At 41.8% G+C, this 22071-nt stretch overlaps 2 protein-coding genes and 1 non-coding gene across 40 annotated transcripts; 2 read left to right on the top strand and 1 right to left on the bottom strand.

Moving 5' to 3' along the window:
• Positions 1–9328: 9328 nt before the first annotated feature.
• Positions 9329–19882, top strand: LOC9267440 (uncharacterized). Of its 38 annotated transcripts, none has more exons than XM_066309389.1 (13): positions 9329–9552; positions 10213–10314; positions 10422–11300; positions 11462–11578; positions 11709–11834; positions 11916–11960; positions 12084–12189; positions 12273–12513; positions 13576–13666; positions 13766–14859; positions 16748–16847; positions 16970–17122; positions 19175–19882. In XM_066309389.1, exons 3-7 carry the CDS (start codon positions 11120–11122, stop codon positions 12134–12136), a joined length of 522 nt encoding a protein of 173 aa, XP_066165486.1. In that variant the 5' UTR covers positions 9329–9552; positions 10213–10314; positions 10422–11119; the 3' UTR covers positions 12137–12189; positions 12273–12513; positions 13576–13666; positions 13766–14859; positions 16748–16847; positions 16970–17122; positions 19175–19882. The 38 variants fall into 38 exon arrangements, with proteins under 38 accessions (XP_066165486.1, XP_066165479.1, XP_066165474.1 ...); XM_066309382.1 differs by having other exon boundaries at positions 13766–16654; XM_066309377.1 differs by lacking the exon at positions 19175–19882 and adding an exon at positions 17717–18025.
• On the top strand, positions 14197–16180 carry LOC107280629 (uncharacterized). Its single transcript, XM_015779318.1, has 4 exons — positions 14197–14629; positions 14701–14802; positions 14902–15390; positions 15906–16180. The coding sequence occupies exons 1-4, from the start codon at positions 14197–14199 to the stop codon at positions 16178–16180; spliced, it is 1299 nt and encodes a 432-aa protein (XP_015634804.1).
• Positions 19883–21238: 1356 nt separating the features above from the next.
• LOC112938823 (small nucleolar RNA Z247) lies at positions 21239–21377 on the bottom strand. Its single transcript, XR_003242143.1, has one exon. It is a non-coding gene; the product is annotated as a small nucleolar RNA Z247 (small nucleolar RNA).
• Between the last annotated feature and the right edge of the window lie 694 nt (positions 21378–22071).

The raw sequence follows: 22071 nt of genomic DNA, 5'->3' as shown, positions 1-22071 counted from the left end.
AAGAAAAAGTTATTCTCTGGTTTTCCTTCCCGTTCTCCGCATCCCATTCAGAAATTTAGAGTAGAAAGTTAATTACTCTCATTTAAAGAGTAAACTGTCATCACGAGTTAAAATTAAAATTTCTTATCTTATCCGTTCAGATTATTTAATTTGTAGGAGTGATCTACATTTGCGCCACTCCACCGGTCAAAAAACGAATTGTAGATATTTGATATTTTTGTCAGGGAAGTGCAGTAACTTTTTTACCGCAGAATGGTAGTAACTTTTTTATGTTTTAATTTTATTAATTGACGATTTCCAAAAAAAATTTTAAATATGAACCTTTTATCCAGCCTGGTGACCAAATAACTCTATCACACCACGGGTAGCTGGTGTGGTAGCGTTGCCCTGCCACGCCAGCCTCTTATCACGTCACCACTGCAGACGTGGCCAAAAGGTTCAGTTTTCGGAAATACTTTTTTGAATGGTCTAATAATAAAGCATAAAAAAGTCTAAAAAAATAAAAAAATCCACGCGGCTGTGTTGAAGACGCGGGCTTTGGCGAGGGTAGGCAGCACTCACGCGGGATGCTTGCAGGCACCGACCACAAGTTGGCAGTTTGGCACGGATTAGAATCCTCTGACGTGAAGTCAGAGGAACGTGGTGACTGACATGCGGGCTCCACCGCTCACGGGCCCACCTGTCAGTGACCACGTCAAGTGGAAGTTCACATGAGAGGATTTGATTCCGTTTGGCACTTGGCAGGGAAGCTTGCACACCAGCAACACAAGCAGTGCATCATCCAGCGTCAATATATATAATATTACTCTCTCCGTTTGAAGAAATATTTTTGGCAACATTCCCCAAAAAAAATTGGCAACAGAACCTAAGGAATTTAAATTTTAAATCTTGATCACTGGAGTGACTAAAAAATTTTTGCCCCGGCCACTACCCTAGTTTTTCAATAGAATATAGCTAATTAAACACATTTTGGTTAGTTGGTTCTACACCTACATGTGGTTGCTGGCAGCGTGGGTGGGTACGACACAAGTAACCGGGACCCTGGGACACAGGCAGCTAGGACACAAGTAGCTGGGACAGGCAGCACTCGCGTCGGATGCGTTATGGTGATAGGCGACGTACTGTAAAGGTCTTCTAGGGAAAATTAAAGTATTTTCGTAGAAAATTTGTAAAATTTAAATCCAATAGAAATCCTTAATTTCTATGGAGCCCTTTAGTTTGAAGGATTTGGCTAGAAAATTTCCACAGGGATTTATATCTAATCCTATCTTAAGTTGCAATACTTTGGGATAGAAGGAAATATCTATAACTTTATGATTAGATAATGCTATGGGTGCCAACGGTTGTGAACTGTCACATTCGCACGGATGCAGCAGCCAGCATCGCCAATACATCCTATATAGGTAGAGAGCTTAATTATCGTCCATACTATAGACGTGAACTTCACTACATTATGAGAAAGGTATATGTTCAACAATGAATCGTGATATTTTTTGCGTATATTTCTGTATTACGTTCCTTTTCAATATTTATTTGAATACAGATGTGTTCTGAACGGATATCGTTTAAAACAACAGACATAAAATATTTATTTAATTGATGGAATCTTTTTTTCATTCTTCAAGTTATGACTTGGACTATAACTTTTTCTCAGTATGCTAACAAAAAATATATTCAAACGTATTTCGCATGACAAAATATAATTTGAGTTGTATAATCAATCCATAAAACTAAACATTTAGATGTACTACCAACTTATTGGTGTGGTATGCCAATATTTTTAGATTGAGCCTATATTTCTCACGTATAGGAAGGCATGGTTAATTTACTTGTTATCTATGTCTTGCTTAATTATATATTTGATCGATGATAGATTAATATTGTGTGGTGAATATAGCAGTAGTCACTACTACGTATCTGAGTGTCGGAGAAGTGCGAACAGGTATTCCCATTCCCTCGGATGTTCAAGGCCTACTTGAGGTCCTACCAACACCTATAGATATACATTTTCAAAGTGTCAAGAAGAATATCAATACTTAAAAAGATCTACATCTTCAAGGTATTAAAAAGAGTATCGAGAGCTATAAATATCTACATCTTTAAGTTGCTGAAACAGGTTTGTTATGACGGCGCAGGGGGACAACGCTCCGGCGAGGAGGGAGGGGCAGCCGGAGGAGGACGACGATGGCGTGCTCACTGTTCACTGGCGAGGACGAGCTTCCCACGGACTTCGAGCGAAAAGGAGGGAAGGCCAGGGAGGAGGTGGTTGCGAGGCCAAGGGTGGCGGTGGCGTGACGCTGAGCTGCTCCGGTTGACGGGAAGGGGAGGCCAGAGCTCACTGGCGCAGAGGAGGCCGAGCGGTAAGACAGTGGGGATAGCCTTGGCTTGCTGGGTGGTGGCAAAAGGGGGCGACGAGGAGGAGCAGCGCCAATTATAGGCCGGAGTGGGAGGGAAACAGCCGGGGAGAGGAGGGGAACGACCCTGGAGCTCGCCGGCCTGCCATAAAAGGTGGCGGTTCACCGGAGATTAAATTCGACGATGAAAGACTGAATCAAAAGGATAAAACAAGGGGGAATTGATGAGCAGGAGGAGAGGAACCGATTTTTTCATTCAAATGGAAAGGAAGATTTATTTTAGGTTTTTCTTTTCAATAAACTATGTTAATTGTTCTTATTGCTTAATAAATATTCTGGTGCTCTGAAAATTCAATAAAATTTGAGGGACCAATTTAGAACATGGAGAATTTAGGGAAAAAAAATACTCCAAGTCACTTTCAAATTTTTCTTAGTGTTTGAGATTTCTTTTAGATTTTTAATTATTTCTATTACTCCTTCTAGAAAGTGATTTTTAACTTGGAATGGATATATCAGGACGTGACTCGCCCCCGAGATTCAGAACGGCTAGCAAGAATATAGGTATTGGAAACAATGGCTGACTTCAAACGTGATGCGAATACACTCACGAGGGGTGGCCCGATCTTCACGGCAGTAGGTTCAAGACAAAAGAGCGCCGGTGTAAACCGAAAACAAGAGGGTAACTAGCTGCGAGCAGCAAGAGGATAACTAGCTTTATACCTGCCAAGGTCGGATGCGACCAAGTGGTGAGGGTGAGAACGATCCGAAGCCTCCTGGACTCTGACCCGTCACACCGAGCAACCACAGAACCACGATCTGGAATAACTAGCTTTATACTTGCCAATGTTGGATGCGACCAAGTAGTGAGGGTGAGAATGATCCGAAGCCTCCTGGACTCCGACCCGTCAAACCGAGCAATCACAGAACCACAATCCGGGACTAATCCATATAACGGTGCAGCCGAACTGGAAGCCGTAGAGCACGAACTAGGGGGCACCAGAGGAGCCTTCTCACAAGTCCAAAAGAACTCACAAGAACAAAGGGGTAAGACACTTATGTAGTCTTCAGCAATCTCTCATACATGAGGTTTTCAATTGAACAAAAGTTTCCTAATGGATGGAGTAGAGGGGTATTTATACTAGGAACATCCCTCCTAGCTGAGGTGTGAACATAAGAAGCCACGTTTTGGTGCTCAAGGCTAACATAAATCAGAATGTAAAGAGTTTTCTCGGGTTCGCGCACAGCCCTTCAGCTCATGCGCAGCTTTCAGTAAAAATGCCATAACTTATTATTGGAAAATGATATTGAGGTGGGGTTTGATGCGTTGGAAACTAGACTTGTCCCTCTTTCCAACCATGTATGCCATGCACCCCGTCTCTTGACTGGCTGGATCGCACAAGCCTAGAAAGTTGAGCCTTTGCAGCGTAAACCATCTTCTTGTTGGCGTAAACAGCTGCTGGTTAGGCATGGGCTGATTCCTCCTCAGCGTAACCCCTGTCATCCTTAACGTAACCCATCTTCATTGGCATAGTGATGATTTCCTCGGGTGTAAACCTTAGCAATACAAAGGTAGAGCATTTAGGTAGTATAAAATTCTCACTAAAATTTGGGTTAAGTTGAGTAAAGAGCGAGTTCACCTCTTGTTGTATTTTCCTAGCACGGTTGCGTGTAATTGGACCATGATAAGCTTGATCGTTCTTGCTGAGACGTAATCCATCAACTTGGTTTATGTCATCTTCATTTTCTTCATGTGATGTATGACGTAAACCATCACCCTTGTTTACGTAAAGTGTAGCTGGGATGTCCTCATCAAAACGGCCGTCAAATGTGCATACGAGCTTCATTTTTGGCCTATGGGCTTGTAACTTCATATGTGACCTAGGCCCAAGTAGGGCCCATGTGGGGTGCGCCCCAATCTGGTGGAGCACGACCCTAGGACCCTCTTGGTCGTCATCCCACCGCCTTAAATAGCTAAATACCCCTTCAGGGTTTCTCGGATTTTGTTAGATTAAAATTTTAGCCATTGCTACTTTACCTTGTAGTTACATGTGTTAGCTAGACCACCTAAGTACACGTCTTTGGAACCCTACCTTATCGTGAGCTTTAATTCCTATTTGCAATTCAGATTGTTTTTTTCTTATTCTTGCTTTTTTCTTCGATCTGCACCGGCAAGATCAACAACCATAGAGAAGTGTATCAATCGCTAAGGCGCAACACAATAACATCTTGTACGGTTGTAGTAGGATCGTTAACGTTTTTCACAAATCATCGTTATCTTTCAACTCACTGAAAGATCAGGCCAATCAAAGTCATGAGTGTATCAAGTGGAGCTCAGGGTTTATCACGAGCTATCCCTTAATATTTTCTACACTACTGTTTGGTGAGTATTGCAATGCAGTATTTCACATTTAAACTGATATCGCAATAATTAACCATCTCAAGTGCTATAATTTTTGAACTTTTTCCCCTACAGGCAAGTATTTCCTAGTGAACTCGGGTTATCTGTGTAGGTATGGATTCCTACGTTCGTACACACATGTCTACTACCACATGGATGATTTCGATGGTGACGAAGCTCCACAGACGGTTGGGAAGGAAAAGACTTTCAACTACATGCATTCTGCTATGCGTAATAATATTGTTGAAAGTGCTTTTGGAGTTATGAAAAATCAATGGAAAATCCTAAGGGGACTCCCATTATTTCCTGAGTGGGAGGATCAGACGAAGATTATACTTGTCGCATTTACTCCGCACAACTTCAGACTTGATAGTGATAACCCGCACTTCTAGATGCAGAATTCGTTATACAACGGGTTCCAGAACATACCACAGGCTCCACCCTTATCTCAGTGGTACGATTCACCGAACAACGCGGAAGCAATGAATGTGGTGCGTGAATCTATTTCAAATCAGGTGTATAATGGGTAGGGATGTTTGTTTCCATCGAGTAGTACTGCTGTGTGCCTCTTCAATATAGTTATAGTTGTGTCAAAATTCATAAGTGTCATGGGTATGTATCCTCAATGTATATATTTGTGTGTGATGTTGAGAAAATCTATTCCCTTGTTTGCATAATTAATGCACGTATTAATTAAATTATGTTTGTCACATATACACTGGTGGAGAAAGGGTCTTTAACCCTGGTTCGTAACCCCCTATAGTCCCGATTATGTAACCGGGAGTACGAATACGTGACTAAAGATGGGTATCTTTAGTCCCGGGTGAAATAACTGGGACTAAACATCCATCTTTAGTCCCGATTGGTACCGGGAGATGGATAGGGCCACGTCCGGGTTGGTATTTTTTTTTCTTTTTTATTGTTTTCTTTTTTGTTGCTTGTATCTATTCCCCCACCCAAATTCCCACAAATCATGCACAACAAAATCATCCAATACATACACATCCACAATCCACAAATCAATCATAAAATCATCCCCAAATCAAAAAAAAGAATCTCCAACAAAATATACAAATCATTCACTACAAAAAATTCACAAAATAAAAAAAATCCACAGCCATCGCCGGCCGCCGCACCGTCGTGCACCGCCTCCCGCCGCCCCCCCCCCCCCCCCCCCCCCCCGCGCGGGCCAACGCCGCCATCGTCGGAGGGGGATCACTACAACATGATTGATTTTTCTAGACGCCATCCCATTTTGTTTCTATGCAGTCCGTAAGTTGGACCGCACAGAAAAATAGAGGGACCGGAGCCGGGTCGTCGACCCCACAGGAAAATCAATTTTTGTGTGTGGGTCACTTAATAGGCCCACACGTGAAAATAAGCTTATTTTCACGTACGGGCCTCCTAATCTACCCGCACACAAAAATAGTCTTCCCTCCCATCCAATTTAAAATTTTTTAAATTTTTCTCTCCCCTGGTCCCTTCTCTCCTTTCTCTCCCCCTTATCTTCTCCTCACTTTCCTCTCCTCTCACTTTCCTCTCTCTCTGACCTTCTCCTTCTCCTCCTCCGGTCGGCTCTCGGCGGTGGGCTCGCGACGGCGGCGGGGCTTGGAGACTGGACGGGAGCGGTGTGCGCGCGCCGCCGCCCCCGCCCGACCTTCTCCCCCTCCTCCCGATGCTCGCGGGCGGCGGACAGATGGGGGCCACTGCCGCCGACGACGACAAGGAGGCAGTGGCTGGGAGCGGCGGCGGCTCGATGTTCTCCCCCTCCTCCCGACACTCGCGCGAGGCAGCTGGGAGCAGCGACGCCCTCCCCACACCCGGATCCAGCGGCGGCGGCTGCCCCCCGCCCAGATCCGGCGATGATGGCGGCCGGCGCGGTGGTGGTGACAGGGTGCCCGGATCTAGGGTTAGGGTTTCTATTTTTTGAAAAAATTTTCCCAGATTTTTATTTTCTCGTGCGGCGGCATAACCACCCACATGCGAAAATCCGATTTTCGTGTGCGGATGCGCCACCCGCACGAGAAAATCACAATTTTCCCAGACGCCTCGTTCCATACAGGCGAAAAAACCACACGCAAAAATAGCTATTGTAGTAGTGATGAGGAGGAGTGGGGAGGACTTAGGATTGAGAAAACTGAGGGGAGGAGGCCGGTTGAGAACAGGATTAGGCTCGCTAGGGGAGTAGACTTGAGTCGCGCGGTTGCCAAGGAAGCTGCCTTTTTTTCCTCAGTTTTGATCCCGGTTTATATAAACACCCAGGGGACTTAAAAATAGATCTTTAGTCCCAGTTGTTGTTACCAACAAAGAGTCCCTAAAGAAGATAGTAGAGGGGTCTAACACCGGCTGCCATTTATTGAACCGGGACTAATAATGATCTTTACACTACAACAAAAACCTCGTATAGAGGCACTTTTGTAGAGACGTTTTGCAAATTGCTTCTAAAATCAGAAGTTTTATAGTGTAGAGACACTTTATAAAGGCACTTTAAAAATTGCCTAGAAAACTTTTACTCTAGAGACATTTTTAGATCAGTTTGTTAGATTTTATCTCGTAGAGGCATTCTTTCGGCACTATAAAATGCGTCTAATATGTAAAGGCATTTCGTTGAGACATTTTAAACTATGTAGAGACACTTTCTAGAATGATAATATGTACTAAAGGACTAAATATAAGTAACTAGAGGAACAAGCATATAAGTAATGACATGGAGTTGAGTTGGTTAGTGTATTGAAGATTAAAATGATTTAATCAAGAGATCGTGAGTTCAAGACTTGTCGAAACCAAGGAAACTATTTTATTATCTTTTTTGGATTGGTTTTATATGTTTGCGGTACAATTTAATGTCTCTAGAAAATGCCTCTACCATCTTATAGACATTTTATAAAATATCTCTTCGTTTGTAGAGACAATTCACCATAAGACACTTATTAGACATTTTTTAAAATGCCTCTACATTGTTGTAAAGTCATTTGATAAGTGCCTCTACAGTACTAGAAAAATGTCTCTACAAAGCATTTTTGTTGTAGTGTTAGTTTCGGTTGGTAAAAAGTACCCCTGAGCTTTTGAACCGGGACTAAAAATAATTTTTAGTCACGGTTTTTTATCAACCAGAACTATTGTGCTTTTTGGTCAATAAAAAAAAGGTTTCTCCAGCAGTGATAATATCATGTATTATCTGCACTCCCTCCTTTCAATAGGTCTTCACGCGGAGCTGGAGCTGGTGCCTGCACTGACGTTACTCACCTCGATAAATGGTAATCAACTTTCCAATTTACTGAGAACAAACAACAGTGCAGCAGCTGTTCAGCGCTGCTCGTATCGGCACATTATAATGAAAGAAAACTAATCTAGATTAACGTCGACGGAGCGACGGATTCGTGTTGATTAGATCGCGCAAAACGGCGATAGGGAGAGTACATATATATGCGTTGGAGTTCTGGTAGCTGGATCCTAATTACACGAGATAATGACATCCTGGGCTAACTACCGGCTACCTTTAATCTCCAATGCATACGAATTACATAACAAAACCATGTATATACTCTAACACTCCCCCTCAATTGAAACTTCTTAAGTTGAGATTGTTTCTGAAATCTTCAAACTGTCTCACAGCCAAAGGCTTGGTGAACCCATCTACAACTTGATCCTTGGAAGAAATATATTCTATCTCAATTACTCTTTTCTCTGACAAAATGGTAGTCTACTTCTATATGATTAGTGCGTGCATGAAAAACTGGGTTAGCAGATAAATGTTTAGCTCTAATATTATCACACCAAATCTTAGCAGTTCTAGGCGTCTCAACACCTATTTCCTGTACCAATGTTTGTATCCACATAATTTCAGCTGTAGTATTAGCTAAAGCCTTATATTCTGCTTCAGTGCTAGATCTGGAGACTGTAGTCTGTTTTCTTGCACTCCATGACACCAAGTTTGACCCAAGATATATAGCAAAACCACCTATAGATCTCCTATCATCTACACAGCCTGCCCAGTCAACATCAGTAAACTCATTTACCAGCATAGAAGGAGATTTATGAATCTCTAAACCATGACCAACTGTATACTTAACATTACATATCTCAGAATTCTCTTGACCACTGTCCAATGTGTTAGAGTAGGAGCATGCAAAAATTGACGGACTTTATTTACTGAATAAGCAATATCAGGCCTAGTCAAAGTTAAATATTGCAAAGCTCCTACTACACTTCTATATTGTGTTGCATCATTTAGGCCAAGAAGTGTATCTTCGTGGGCTGAAAGTTTTTCTGAAACAAGTAATGGGGTACTTACAGGTTTACAATCTTGTATCCCTACTCGTTTGAGCATGTCATTTGCATACTTTTCTTGTGTCAGAATTACTCCATGATCTGTCTTATCATATAAAATCCTATAAAGCTAACGTCGGTACTGTACACTGTAGATCCGGCCGCGCGGCCACGTCGCCCCGAAATCAGCCGCGTCCGATCTCCTGTCCAGCCATGTGTTTGCATCGTATCGGGCCAGGTCAATTGAGCCCACCACCCAGGCTCACGACAGGCAGAAGAGAAAAAAAGGGGCACCCGTGAACCAGCCGATTCCCCATTCTCTCCACCGCGTCGTCGCCTCCGACGGCGCCGCCGTTCCCCTTTCATCTCGACCTCGGGCAAGTAGCTGGCATCGCTCGCCGTCGTCGCTTCCAGGCGAGGCCATCGGCGGCCGCCGTCGCTTCTTCCTAGAGACCGCCGCCGTCTCCCCACACCCGCGCGGCACCCCGTCTTGCCCTCTCCCTCTAGGGTTTTCTTGGGCGTCGAATCGCTGTAAGCCCCTCGATAACTTCTCTGGTTGTTTTGCTTGGAGCTCCAGCTCAGGGAGCACGGCTTTGATTTGGGGATCGTGCCTCTCCTGCCTCTCTGGTGTGGAGCTATCGGTGTCGCGTTGTTTTCTCTTAAGCTAGGGTTAGTGCTTGGTACTGTAGGTGGGAAAGCAATTTCTTTTTTGGAGGGATGAACTCCTGGCTTCTTCTCTAGATGGTAGCTTTGATTGGCTGTGCCATGGAATTGCCTGCAATGCTTGATAGTTTTGGTATCCCCTGTGTACAAAAATTATGCGTAATAAAATAGTTTGGAAATTTATTCACTGAACCGTTCGCTGAGTTATTTTTGGCCTGCTGCCGTATTTGATAGGTAGATGCAATATTTAGCATGATCTACTGGCTTTGTCCTGGTTGTAATCACTCACTTAATTGCTTTGCAAGTTCTGTTATAGGATGGAATCTGTTGCTTTTTGTGCTTTAGTTGATTGGTCTTAGTAAAGCTTATTTCCATTCTTAATAGTTGAAGCTATATATTCCATTGTATGCATGGGATGGTGCAGCTTGCAGTTAATAATGCCCGATGCGGTGTTGTGTGATTCCAGAAATACCAAATGTCTAAGCTTTATCTACACATGTAGTGATATTTTTTGTGTTTTATATACAGAAAAGCTTCAATTAAAGATGGCTTATATGTAACAACATGAGCAGTTTGCCAGCATCAGATCGGCTTTGCATCCTTTCTTCTTGAGTTCCGGCGTCACATCGTGTTTGCATTCTTAAACATTTCATCTCGATTATTTGTTTTTCTTCACCCATTATATTTGCTCATAGTTTATCGCTTTCCTTTCATTTCTTTTTCACCGACCAGAACAGATCGGGCCTCTTTTCACTAAATTGGGGAAAAATCAACAGAGTGTTGTTCTTGGCTTCTTGAAAATGCTATCGGCTCCACCTAGAGTGCACACCCGCTTCTTGAAAAATCAACAGAGTGTTGCTTACTTACTCCATATATATAGACCATTGCGCATATTTGCCTTTCCTGGCAATCTTTTCCTGCTCTTTCTCTCTCTCTCTACTTTGGTCACGGCAAGCTATTGTTAAGAATGCCTTCAGATACTATTAGGTTCAACCAGGGGAGATACTATTGTCTAATTTATATATAGGCCAGTCATGGTCTATAATTTTTATGTCAACCTCCTGTGTTGTTTTGTATCAAATTTGCTTATCGATGATTTATCGTTACCATATATCATTGCCTATTGTTGCGTTGATTAATATGTACCTCTTGATGGTAGATCGTGCTTGCTCCTATTATTACCATGGGTGATTCTTTTCTCAGCTTATATGTATATGTTTTTGTATTCTCGTGTAATATTCTAGCTCTTAAAGTAGCTTTGTATAGAGGGTTACATATGTTGAGTTATCTTCTCATTATTTATATTTCCTTTTATCAGTTCGTTGGTTCTCATTACTACCCAGTTTGTTACCTTACACAGTGTTATACCCCATGCCAACATGCAATAGATTCTTTGTTAGTTCCCACTTAATTTCAGCTCTAAAACTTTCAGATTATGTCTATGCCTGATGGAAAATCTCTGGTTTGTGCACGCCTTAAGCGTAAGCGACCAATATTAGAGATTAATGATGGTGAGCTACATGAATCGCTATCAAACGATGCCGATGACTTCCCCACAGCCTTCAATTTCAGATCTAACCGGCCTGTTCGACGCCGTTTGTGTACTCAACTTGCTGGTATATATGGCCACCATGGTGCTTAATCTTTTAAAACACCTCTGTGTGCTTGCTGCTCATTCTTATATCTTAATAAAAATATTACATTCACAAATAATGTTCTCCATCTGCCTTCACAGTGCACCCATGCAATGTAGCTAATGCTATTCTCTTACTTATAGAGACTAATGATGGTGAGTTACATGGATCACCATCAAGCCACGCGAATGACTTCCCCACAGCCTTCAATTTCAGATCTAACCGGCCTGTTCGACGCCGTTCGTATACTCAACTTACAGGCATGGCCACCATTGTGCTCAATTTTTTTTTAAAAAATTCTTATATTACATTCACAAATAATGTGCTCCATTTGCCTCCACAATGCGTCCATGCAATGTGCCTAATGCTATTCTCTTACTTATTCCTCAGATTTTCCTCGCCCAGATTCCGCCATGGCTGCTCAATCACGTAAAAAACGTAAAGCATATATGTCAGAGCGTTCTAGGGTATTGCGACAACGGTTGGCACATTCATCATCTTCCATATATGATAAAGGTGTCTGTACTGTGTCTCAAATTTACAGTTCCTTTTCTTTTGCATATTATGTGCCTAATATCCTAATATTGCCTTCCGCAGATGCATCGTCTTCTCATACCACTATCCCTACAAATGGTCATTCCCGTAAGTCCATCGCTAACATATATTTTCCCTGTTTGTTCTAAGCCATATGTATTCGAACACATTTTGTTTCTTGCAATTGAGAAGGCATACACGATACATACTAATTTGTGTTGATTCTCGCAGACGATTCGTATGTGATGCTCAATCATGATGTTATCTCGACTGTTCGATCATGACTGCTCATCAAACTGCTCGATTGTAAATGTTCAATCTCGATGCTGGTCTCGATGTATACACTCTTGCCTCAATAGATTTGTACATTTTACACTAGAATGAGAACTCGAGCTCACATTTCCCCCTTTTTATTGTCAGGCTCTGTTTTCTCACCATTAAACCTTGGTCCACCAAGTCACACATGTTGTTATTGTGGCGCATTATTTTGGTATGAGGAGCGCATCGACCGACGGCGTCACACAACAAGACCGTTATACAACAAGTGCTGCAAAGGAGGAAGTGTTATCTTGCCTTCCTACAAGCCACCTCCAGAGCCTTTGCATAGTCTGCTAACTGCGGTGGATAGAGCTAAATCAGCTCATTTCTGTGAGAATATAAGGTACTACAACTCTATGTTTGCTTTTACATCAATGGGGGTGAATGTGATTGATTCTATCAATGATGGTCGTGGTCCATATACATTCAAGAGAAGTGGCCAGCTCTGCCATCGTATTGGGTCGCTCCTACCAAAAAGGGATAAACGACCAGAATATGCTCAGCTGTACATATTTGACACTCAAAATGAGCTTATGAATAGATTGCGTGTTGGCACCTATAAAAATAGAGCCTTCCAACCTAACGAAGAAATTGTAGCTGCTCTCATGCAAATGTTTGATGCCCATAACCCAATTGTCAAGTTATTTAGGGTTGCCCGTGATAGGCTTTCTAGGGCAGGTGCACCCGATGACCACTATTTTATAAGATTGTTTGGATCTCCTGACAAGCATGGCGATATATTTAATGCTCCAGTAGCATCAGAGGTTGTTGGATTAGTTGTTGGTGACTTAGGTACAAGTGATATTGGACGTGACCTGATGGTAGAAGACAAGGCTGGCAATCTAAGGAAAGTTAAAGAAGATCACTGTAAATTTATGGCGATGCAGTACCCAATTTTATTTCCTTATGGAGAAGATGGGTATCATCAAAACATTGCATATAGACAGTGTCGAAGATCAGCAGGGATTAAACGGAAGCGTGTCACAGAGGTAGAATATTATGCCTATAGGCTTCATGATAGAGGTGATGATTTCAACACCCTAACGCGTTGCAAAAGAGGTACACAAGCCTATGTTATTGACGCATATTGTTGCATGGAAGAATCTCAGTTGAGTCACTTTAGGACTAAATCATTTCAACAGAAATATAGAACTGCTCCTCTCAAAGAAATTCATGATACAATACATAGAGGCATTATAGAAGGGTCTGAAGCAGGCCAAAGAATTATAAAACCTTCTTCCTATGTTGGAGGGCCACGCTATCTATACCAAAACTACCTTGATTGTGTTGCTCTTTGTCGAAAGTATGGTTGTCCTGATTTATTTATCACTTTCACATCGAACCCTTTATAGACAAAAATTACTTAGGCTTTGGCTCTAATTCCTGGGCAACATTCATCGAACAGCCTGATATTGTTGATCGTGTGTTTCATATGAAGCTGCATCTCTTCATCGATGATATCACAAAGAATGAATTTTTTGGTCCAATTACTGCAGGTTTGATACATTACTTTAATTCTAGACATACTCCTTTTATTTACCTTTCCATTTATTTTAAATATGTTTTTCACTTTATTTATTTATGATGTTTCGCAGTTGTATACATTATCGAATTTTAGAAACGTGGTCTTCCACATGTCCATATTATTTTATGGCTAAAAAAAACTGGTGCATTGACTGCTGATGAGGTTGATAAGTTCATATCAGCACAATTACCTGATCCTTCTGTCGATCCAATTGGTTTTGATGCTGTATCTGCATTTATGATTCATGGTCCTTGTGGTGAGGGACATCCATCATGTGCTTGCATGGTTAACGGCGAATGCTCTAAGAACTATCCAAAAGAATATTGTGAGAAGACAACAATCTTACAAAATGGACATGTTAGATATGCTCGACCAAAGAATAGAATATCTACCAAAAAGAATGGTGTTGCTGTTGATAATGCATTTGTTCTCCTGCATAATGTGGATTTATGTGTGAAGTACCAAGCACACATAAATGTAGAGAGAGTTAGCCGTGATGGGATGGAAAAATATTTATTCAAGTATTTTACCAAAGGTTTTGATTGTTCAAAGGTTGGTCTCCAACGTAAAAGAGCATCCGGTGAATCATCTACCTGTACCAAAGGTGTTAATGAGATCCAAGATTACCTAGAGTGCAGATGTATAGCTCCCAATGATGCAGCTTGGCGCTTGCTCCAGTTTGAAATTCACCACACTAACCCTTCTGTTGAGCGTCTTCCTGTCCATCTACCACTCGGAAACAGTGTAGTATACAATGAGGATGACAGCCTAGAACAAGTATTGCAGAACCCATGGAATCAAATTACAAAGCTCACTGCCTGGTTTGAAGCTAACAAGACCTATCCTGAGGCTGTGTGCTACACATATGCAGAGTTCCCAGAGCACTTCACTTGGCATGCTGATGGAAAGTATTGGGATTATCGACGTGGTACTGGTAACGTCGGAAGACTAGCCAATGTAGGCCCTAACCAGGGGGATTCCTACTATCTTCGTATGTTGCTATAGTGAAGGTGGCAAGGTCGTACTCAGAGATCAGAACAATTGAAGGCCAACAGTATCCAACATTCCAGGCTGCTTGCCAGGCTCCTGGTCTCCTAGGTGATGATCGTGAGTGGTTGTCCGCTATAGTTGATGCAGCGCATTGGGCTCTTCCATACCAGCTCCGTGAGTTGTTTGTCACACTTCTCCTCTTTTGCAATGTTACAGATCCATTGGCTTTATTTGAAGAACATTTTTCTAGAATGGGTGAGGACTACATGCATCGCATTGGGCATAGTATGACATACCATTCTACACCTTTTACACAACATGTTAGATCATTTGTTCTTGCTGAAATTGACAAGTTGCTTAGAAATTCTGGATATAGCTTACCACACTTTAACTTGCCTGAGCCCATTCTTACCAGTGCATGTGCAGTTGGCAATAGACTTTTAACAGATGAACAAGCTTATGATATTGATAGGATATCAGTAGAAGCAGCTGAACAACTCAATCAATTGAATCTGAATCAAAAACATGTTTATGATGTTGTCCTTCAATCAGTCAACAATTGCATTGGTCACACATTCTTTGTGCATGGCTATGGTGGTACCGGGAAGACATTTCTTTGGAATGCTTTGCTTAATGCTGTTAGAGCTCAAGGAAAAATTGCTTTGGCTGTTGCATCATCTAGCATTGCTGCACTTCTTCTGCCAGGTGGTCGCACACCGCATTCCCGCTTCAAAATACCATTAGATATACAAGAACATTCACTCTATGCTATCAAAAAAAAAAAACTCATCTAGCCCAATTGATACAACAAACATCTTTAGTTATATGGGATGAGGCACCTGTCAATCATAGACATTGTTTTGAAGCTCTGGATAGAACACTAAGGGATATCCTATCCTCAAATGATCCATCCCTAGCTAAGAAGCAATTTGGAGGCCTCACAGTTGTTTTCGGAGGGGATTTTAGGCAAACACTTCCAGTACTGCCTCATGCATAGAAATATGAGATCTTAAGTGCATCTATTACCCGCTCTTATTTGTGGTCCCACTGCATTATTCTGCATCTAACTGAGAATATGAGGCTTCAATCACCGTTGTTGTCTGATACTCAGCGAGATCACCTTAAAGAATTCTCAAAATGGCTTCTTCATATTGGAGAAGGAACATTGCCTGATAACTCTCCTACTGATAGACATGATACATGTTACATCAAAATTCCAGGATACTTGCTTTTGCCACCTGAATCAAGAAATATTTCATCACTGGTATCTTTTGTGTACAATGAATCAAGCATTTCAGATATGGTTGCTTATTTCTGTGAGCGAGCAATCCTTGCCCCAACTAATGACATAGCTGCAGAAATCAACTCCCACATGATATCTCAGTTGCCAACAGAACAAATGTCATATTATAGCTCAGACATCATAGATGATAGCACAGCTAATCGTGCTACACTTGAGGCCTTTTATCCAGTGGAGTTCCTCAACACAATATAAATGAGCGGCTTGCCAGATCATTGCTTGCAATTAAAAGTAGGGTTCCTATAATGTTGCTCCGCAATTTGAACCCATCAAAGGGCCTTTGCAATGGAACAAGACTCATAGTAACTCAGCTAACTCACTGTATAATAGAAGGAGAAATAATCATAGGAAAAGCTAAAGGATGTAAGGCATATATACCAAGGATAGTAACTACATCTACCGACAAAAGGTGGCCCTTTAAGATTAAGCGTCGCCAATTTCCAGTTCGAGTTTCATATGCAATGACTATAAATAAGAGACAAGGGCAGACACTTAGTAGGGTTGGAGTTTATCTACCTAGCCCGGTTTTTTCACACGGTCAGCTCTATGTTGCTTTCTCACGAGTGACATCCCCAGATGGTTTGCGTGTTCTGATAGATAACAACCCTCCTGAACATGCAGAAAGCACTCAAAATGTTGTCTACAAAGAAATTTTCGATGGTTTTACATGTAAGCTGAGCTCATAAGTACTATGTTTATGTAGTCTAATATTTTTTCCCCTTATCAAAATTGAATAAACATATTGTTTTCTATTTTTTGCAGGCTTCTACTAACTGCAAGCATTTCCCTTTTGGTTTCATGTACAACTACTGCCCACTGTTTACTGAATGACTTTCTTCCTCAGTTAATGATGCTTTTATTGGTGGGCCAATCTTTTCATGTTTGAGATGTCTTTCCATCATCCTGCATATTATTTTTATTCGTTCCCTTTGTTGTACTATAGTTACATAATCATGTGAAAGTTAATATTGTCATATTTTGCAGATTCACTGCTTATTCAGACTCCATGCAGTCCAACCTATGAAATGTGCCTGATTTCCCTGTTTTGTGTACAACAATAGAAGTACACCCTTCTTTCCTCTTGACGTTGGGAAACAACAGCGTTTTGGCTCAATCATTCACTTTCCTTCTCTCTAGGTGAGTATTAAAGGTGCACATGAACTAGGTATATAATTATTGGTCTTTCTTCAACTGCCATCCATAGAAAAGTTCTATTAGTTTCTCTGTTATTTTTTATCCAGATATACCTAAAATTTGTATTTATCTCTATGGTGCTGAGAATTGATATGTATGATTTTGCATTCTTAGAGAACTAATCAATTAACAACGTCCGTTCTTTTCAATGTCCATAACCACAGTTACAAAAAAAAACCCGTCTATTTTCACTATATGTGATCGCACTGTACAAGGCCTACATTTGCCTATATGTTTTCTTCTTTCCTGATCATCCATGGTATTTTTTTTCATGCAACATTCATTATTATACATCAATTTGTAGATCTCCATTCTATCTAATTACCCTTCTTCAATGTTACTTACAAATGTGCTTTCCAGTCGGAATACCTTTTCCTTCCAATGTATATCATCGTAGCAATGTATCAGTATATTCCAGTTTAGTCATATAATTAAACATTACTGCTAATCCATATGAGTGGTTACCCTTGCCCTTATGTCTATATCCAACTTACCTTCATATCAGACCCAGCTAAATTATTTCTTTTCTCTTCACAGGGTGCATCTTGAACTACTAGAATATTTACCGTGTGATGTGCCTCATTTTGTGCGCGCACGTGTGGATCATAACATGATATTGCTATATATATGCATGACTGATACGTCTATGTGCTTTGCCCGTGTATACTTGGCTTCGATAGTTTCTCAGACCTATGAATATGTTCTTTAAATATTGTTATACCATTCTACAGTCAATCTGTTAATCAGTTCTTATATGTTATTCGAACCCCACCTCTACAATCGTATATTAGTAAATGTTTGTCCTCAATTGTTTTAATGAAATATGTATATCCATCTTATATGACAGTATGGAATAACTGCAAAATTATGGAATAGCCTGAGTTCCAATTACGCCCGCGGCAACGCCGCGGGGTCCCTACTAGTTTACCTCAATTCCTAGGAAGAACTGCAGTTCTCCCAAGTCTTTCAAGGCAAAATCTTTAGTAAGATCCTTTAGCAGTGTTGCAGTTGCACTGGGTACAGAACTTACAACAATTATATCATCAACATAAATCAACAGGAAGATAGAGACATTTCCTTTACTATAAAAGAATAGAGAGGTATCCGCCTTTGATGGTTTAAAACCAAGTTCCTGCAGTTTAGTACATAACCTTGAATACCAGGCCCTGGGCGCCTGTTTAAGCCCATATAGAGCTTTATCAAGTTTACATATATGATCTGGATATTTAGGATCTTCATATCCTGGTGGTTGCCTCATGTACACCTCTTCTTCAAGAATTCCATGAAGAAAAGCATTCTGCACATCTAACTATCGCAAACTCCAAGATACAGCAATAGATAAAATGGTTCTAATAGTAACTGCTTTAACAACAGGACTAAAAGTATCCTCATAATCAATGCCATACCTTTGTTTGAAGCCTTTAGCAACCAACCTGGCCTTGTACCTATCTAGGATACCATCAGCTTTTCTCTTCACCTTATACACCCATTTGCAGTCAATTATATTTGTTCCTTTCTAATAAGGGACTAGGTGCCATGTGTTATTTTTCATCAAGGCATGATACTCTGCATCTATAGTATCTTTCCAATTTTTATCAGTAAAAGCTTCATCTAAAGACTGAGGTCCTGTTCTTTTCTCTAACAAGAGTTGGATGAAGATTAAGATTTTCGTGTCACGCTTTTCAAACTGGAAAACGATGTGTTTCGTGCGAAAACTTTCTATATAAAAGTTACTCTAAAATATCATATTAATCTATTTTTCAAGTTTGTCATAATTAAAACTCAATCAATCATACGTTAATACCACCTTGTTTTGCGTAAAAAAAACTTAATCTTCATCTTTATCTTCATCTACAGAAGAAAAGAACACCACCTGAGACTCACCTAACGCAGAGAAACACCCCCACTTCACTGTGCCATCTGTGTAAATTTTCTCTTTTCTTATACCACTTTGAAGCCTTGTTTTTGGTCTGACCGGAGCATCTTGCTGCACAGATGATCCTGGAGGTGTCAGCTGGTACTGTTCAGGAGATCAATGGCGTCAGACTGCGTGTTGTCAGCATTGGTGCCGTGTAAATCATGCATGCCTGCCTCAATTTCTTCGTTGGCTCCACTGACAAACAGCTGCACATGATCTGCAACCTCTGTTGTGTCCACCGTCGCCTGTACTTGAGCTGGAGAACCTGCTCCCGAGATTGCCTTGCCTGCTGTGTCTGCACGGTCCGCGACCTTGGAGTGGATTCTTCATCAGAATTTCTCCGTGTACATCCTCCTGCGTCCCAGCACTACTATCTGCATCATCTTCTGCTACATTTTCTCCAGAAAAATCATCAGATGGCTCATTAGGCGCAGTATTAAGCATATGATCAATACCATGTTCTCCCCCTTGATCAGTACAGTGTGGGACAAGGGAGCTAGGCAACAAAGATATCTCAGCACGGAGACGAGCTCCAGCATTAGAGTGAAGTTGGGAGAAAGGAAAAACATTTTCATCAAAGATAACATCACGGAATATATATACTCTCCCGGTAGATATATCTAGACATTTGAAACCCTTGTGAAGGTGACTATATCTAAGGAAGGCACATTGCTTAGAGCAAAATTGTAGTTTATGATTGTTGTATGGTCGAAGGTTAGGCCAGCAAGCACACCCAAAAACTTGTAAAAATTGGTAATTGGGTTTTCGATGAAACAATTTTTCTAGAGGTGTCTCAAATTGGATCACTTTGCTAGGGGTTCTGTTTATGAGATAGGATGCAGTAAGGAAAGCTTCATCCCAAAATTTTAAAGGCATAGATGCTTGAGCAAGTAGAGCAAGCCCAACCTCAACAATATGGCGATGCTTGCGCTCTGCTGAACCATTCTGTTGGTGAGCATGAGGGCAAGATACATGATGGGTTATCCTAATTTTCTCAAAGAAAGAGTGGAGTTTTTCATATTCTCCTCCCCAGTCAGTTTGCATGGCAATAATTTTGTGACCAAGCAATCGTTCTACAAGAACTTGAAACTCATGGAACCTTTGAAAAACATCAGATTTATACTTAATAGGATAAACCCAAGTAAACTTGCTATAATCATCAATAAAACTCATATAATATTTCTTGCCCCCAACAGAATCAGGAGCAGGACCCCATACATCAGAATAAATAAGATCCAAAGGATTACTTGAAAAACTAGATGACTTGGAATAAGGTAGCTGATGGCTTTTAGCCTTCTGACATGGATCACAGACTGACTCATCTCTAGACTCAGAAAGACATGGTAACTTATTTTTACTAATTATTCTTGCGACAATAGAAGTGGAAGGATGGCCGAGGCGACTATGACATCTTGTGAAAGATGGTATGACACTGTAGGATTGCTTGGATGTGCTGGAAGGCAGTGGATAGAGACCCCTGTGACGCCTCCCCCTAAGAATTATTTTCTTCGTGGCCAGATCCTTAACCAAAAAATATTTAGAGTGAATCTCAAGGAATGCATAATTATCTTCAGCAAGGCGAGATGCAGAAATAAGATTTTTCGAGGCTTGTGGAACATGAAGGACATTTTTTAAATGAAGTGTACGATCAGGGGTATAAATCAAGGAATGACCTATATGCTCAATTTTCATACCTGCGCCATTTGCAGTGTGAATTTGATCGGTCCCCTTGTATTTCTCCCGGGTCGTCAGCTTGTCCAGCTCGCTTGTGAGATGATCTGTAGCCCCAGTATCGATATACCAGTTGGTATCAAGACCATAGGCGTATGCGGCAGCAGCTACATGTCTTTCGCCAGGCACGTAGTTGGCATCAAAGCGATGCCAACACTCAGCAACGACGTGGCCTCTCTTGTAGTAGACCTGGCACACAGGGCGCGTGTCAACACGCTGCTGGTTGCCACCCCATCCACCGCGGTTTCCTCCTGTGCTTCCACGGCCGCGACCACTGTCACCATGGCCACGTCCAGGATTCGTTCCGCCAGCAGCGCCAATGGCACCGCCACGAGGGATGAAGTTTCCACGGCCGCCATTGCCGCGATGTGCTGCATTTGCTGAGCCTTGTTTTCGCAGATGTAGCCTGTTCTCAAAGTTGAGCAATTGTGCATACAATTCTGTCATAGTGATGGGTTCAACCCTCATCCCAAGAGCAGATACAAACGAGTCATAGTCGCCATCTAGGCCGTTTACAATATATGCAATCGTATCTTCCTCATCTAGAGGTTTTCCAGTAGATGCAATCTCATCGCTATAGGCTTTCATCTTGCCAAAGTACTCAGAAATTGACATTGTACCTTTGCTTGTTGTTTGGAGGGCGAGACGCACGTTCAACGTGCGCGCGCGTGTTTGGGATCCAACCATGTCGCTGATTGCTCTCCATGCCTGCGCCGAAGATCTTGCTCCGGCCACTTGATTCAATATATCACGTGACAGAGGAGAGGAGGAAGCCGAGCACCTATTGATCGGCCGCGAACCACTCCTCAAAAGCTGGATTTTCCACCATTGTTGTCTTCTCCCCTTTCTCTCCCTCTTTCCGCTCGATCTGAGCAGCTAGCGCCTCCTTCTTCCCGGTGATGTAGCCCTCCAGTCGTGCGCCACGAACAGCCGCCAGGATTTGTGCTGTCCATGCCGCATGATTCTGCTTGGTGAGTTTTTCAGTGACGTGCACACCGAAGAGAGGATTGCCGGTGGAGGTGGTAGATGAGGAGGAAGCCATGACAATCTATGTCGAAGGCTCTGATACCATGAAAGAAAACTAATCTAGATTAACGTCGACGAAGCGACGGATTCGTGTTGATTAGATCGCGCAAAACGGCGATAGGGAGAGTACATATATATGCGATGGAGTTCTGGTAGCCGGATCCTAATTACACGAGATAATAACATCCTGGACTAACTACCGGCCACCTTAATCTCC

This window comes from Oryza sativa, chromosome 4 (genome assembly GCF_034140825.1).
Source record: "Oryza sativa Japonica Group chromosome 4, ASM3414082v1".
Classification (NCBI taxonomy): domain Eukaryota; kingdom Viridiplantae; phylum Streptophyta; class Magnoliopsida; order Poales; family Poaceae; genus Oryza; species Oryza sativa.
Note: the sequence above shows the minus strand (reverse complement) of the source record. Positions and strands in the feature narration are given on the sequence as shown.

Coding starts and splice junctions, on each gene's coding strand:
- LOC9267440 (XM_066309359.1), top strand. CDS start 12,108: ATGATGTTATCTCGACTGTTCGATCATGACTGCTCATCAAACTGCTCG. Junction 12,190..12,272: donor ATCTCGATGCTGGTCTCGAT/GTATACACTCTT, acceptor TTTTATTGTCAG/GCTCTGTTTTCTCACCATTA.
- LOC107280629 (XM_015779318.1), top strand. CDS start 14,197: ATGGAAAAATATTTATTCAAGTATTTTACCAAAGGTTTTGATTGTTCA. Junction 14,803..14,901: donor TGGTCTCCTAGGTGATGATC/GTGAGTGGTTGT, acceptor GCAATGTTACAG/ATCCATTGGCTTTATTTGAA. Junction 15,391..15,905: donor TGCTGCACTTCTTCTGCCAG/GTGGTCGCACAC, acceptor TCAAAATTCCAG/GATACTTGCTTTTGCCACCT.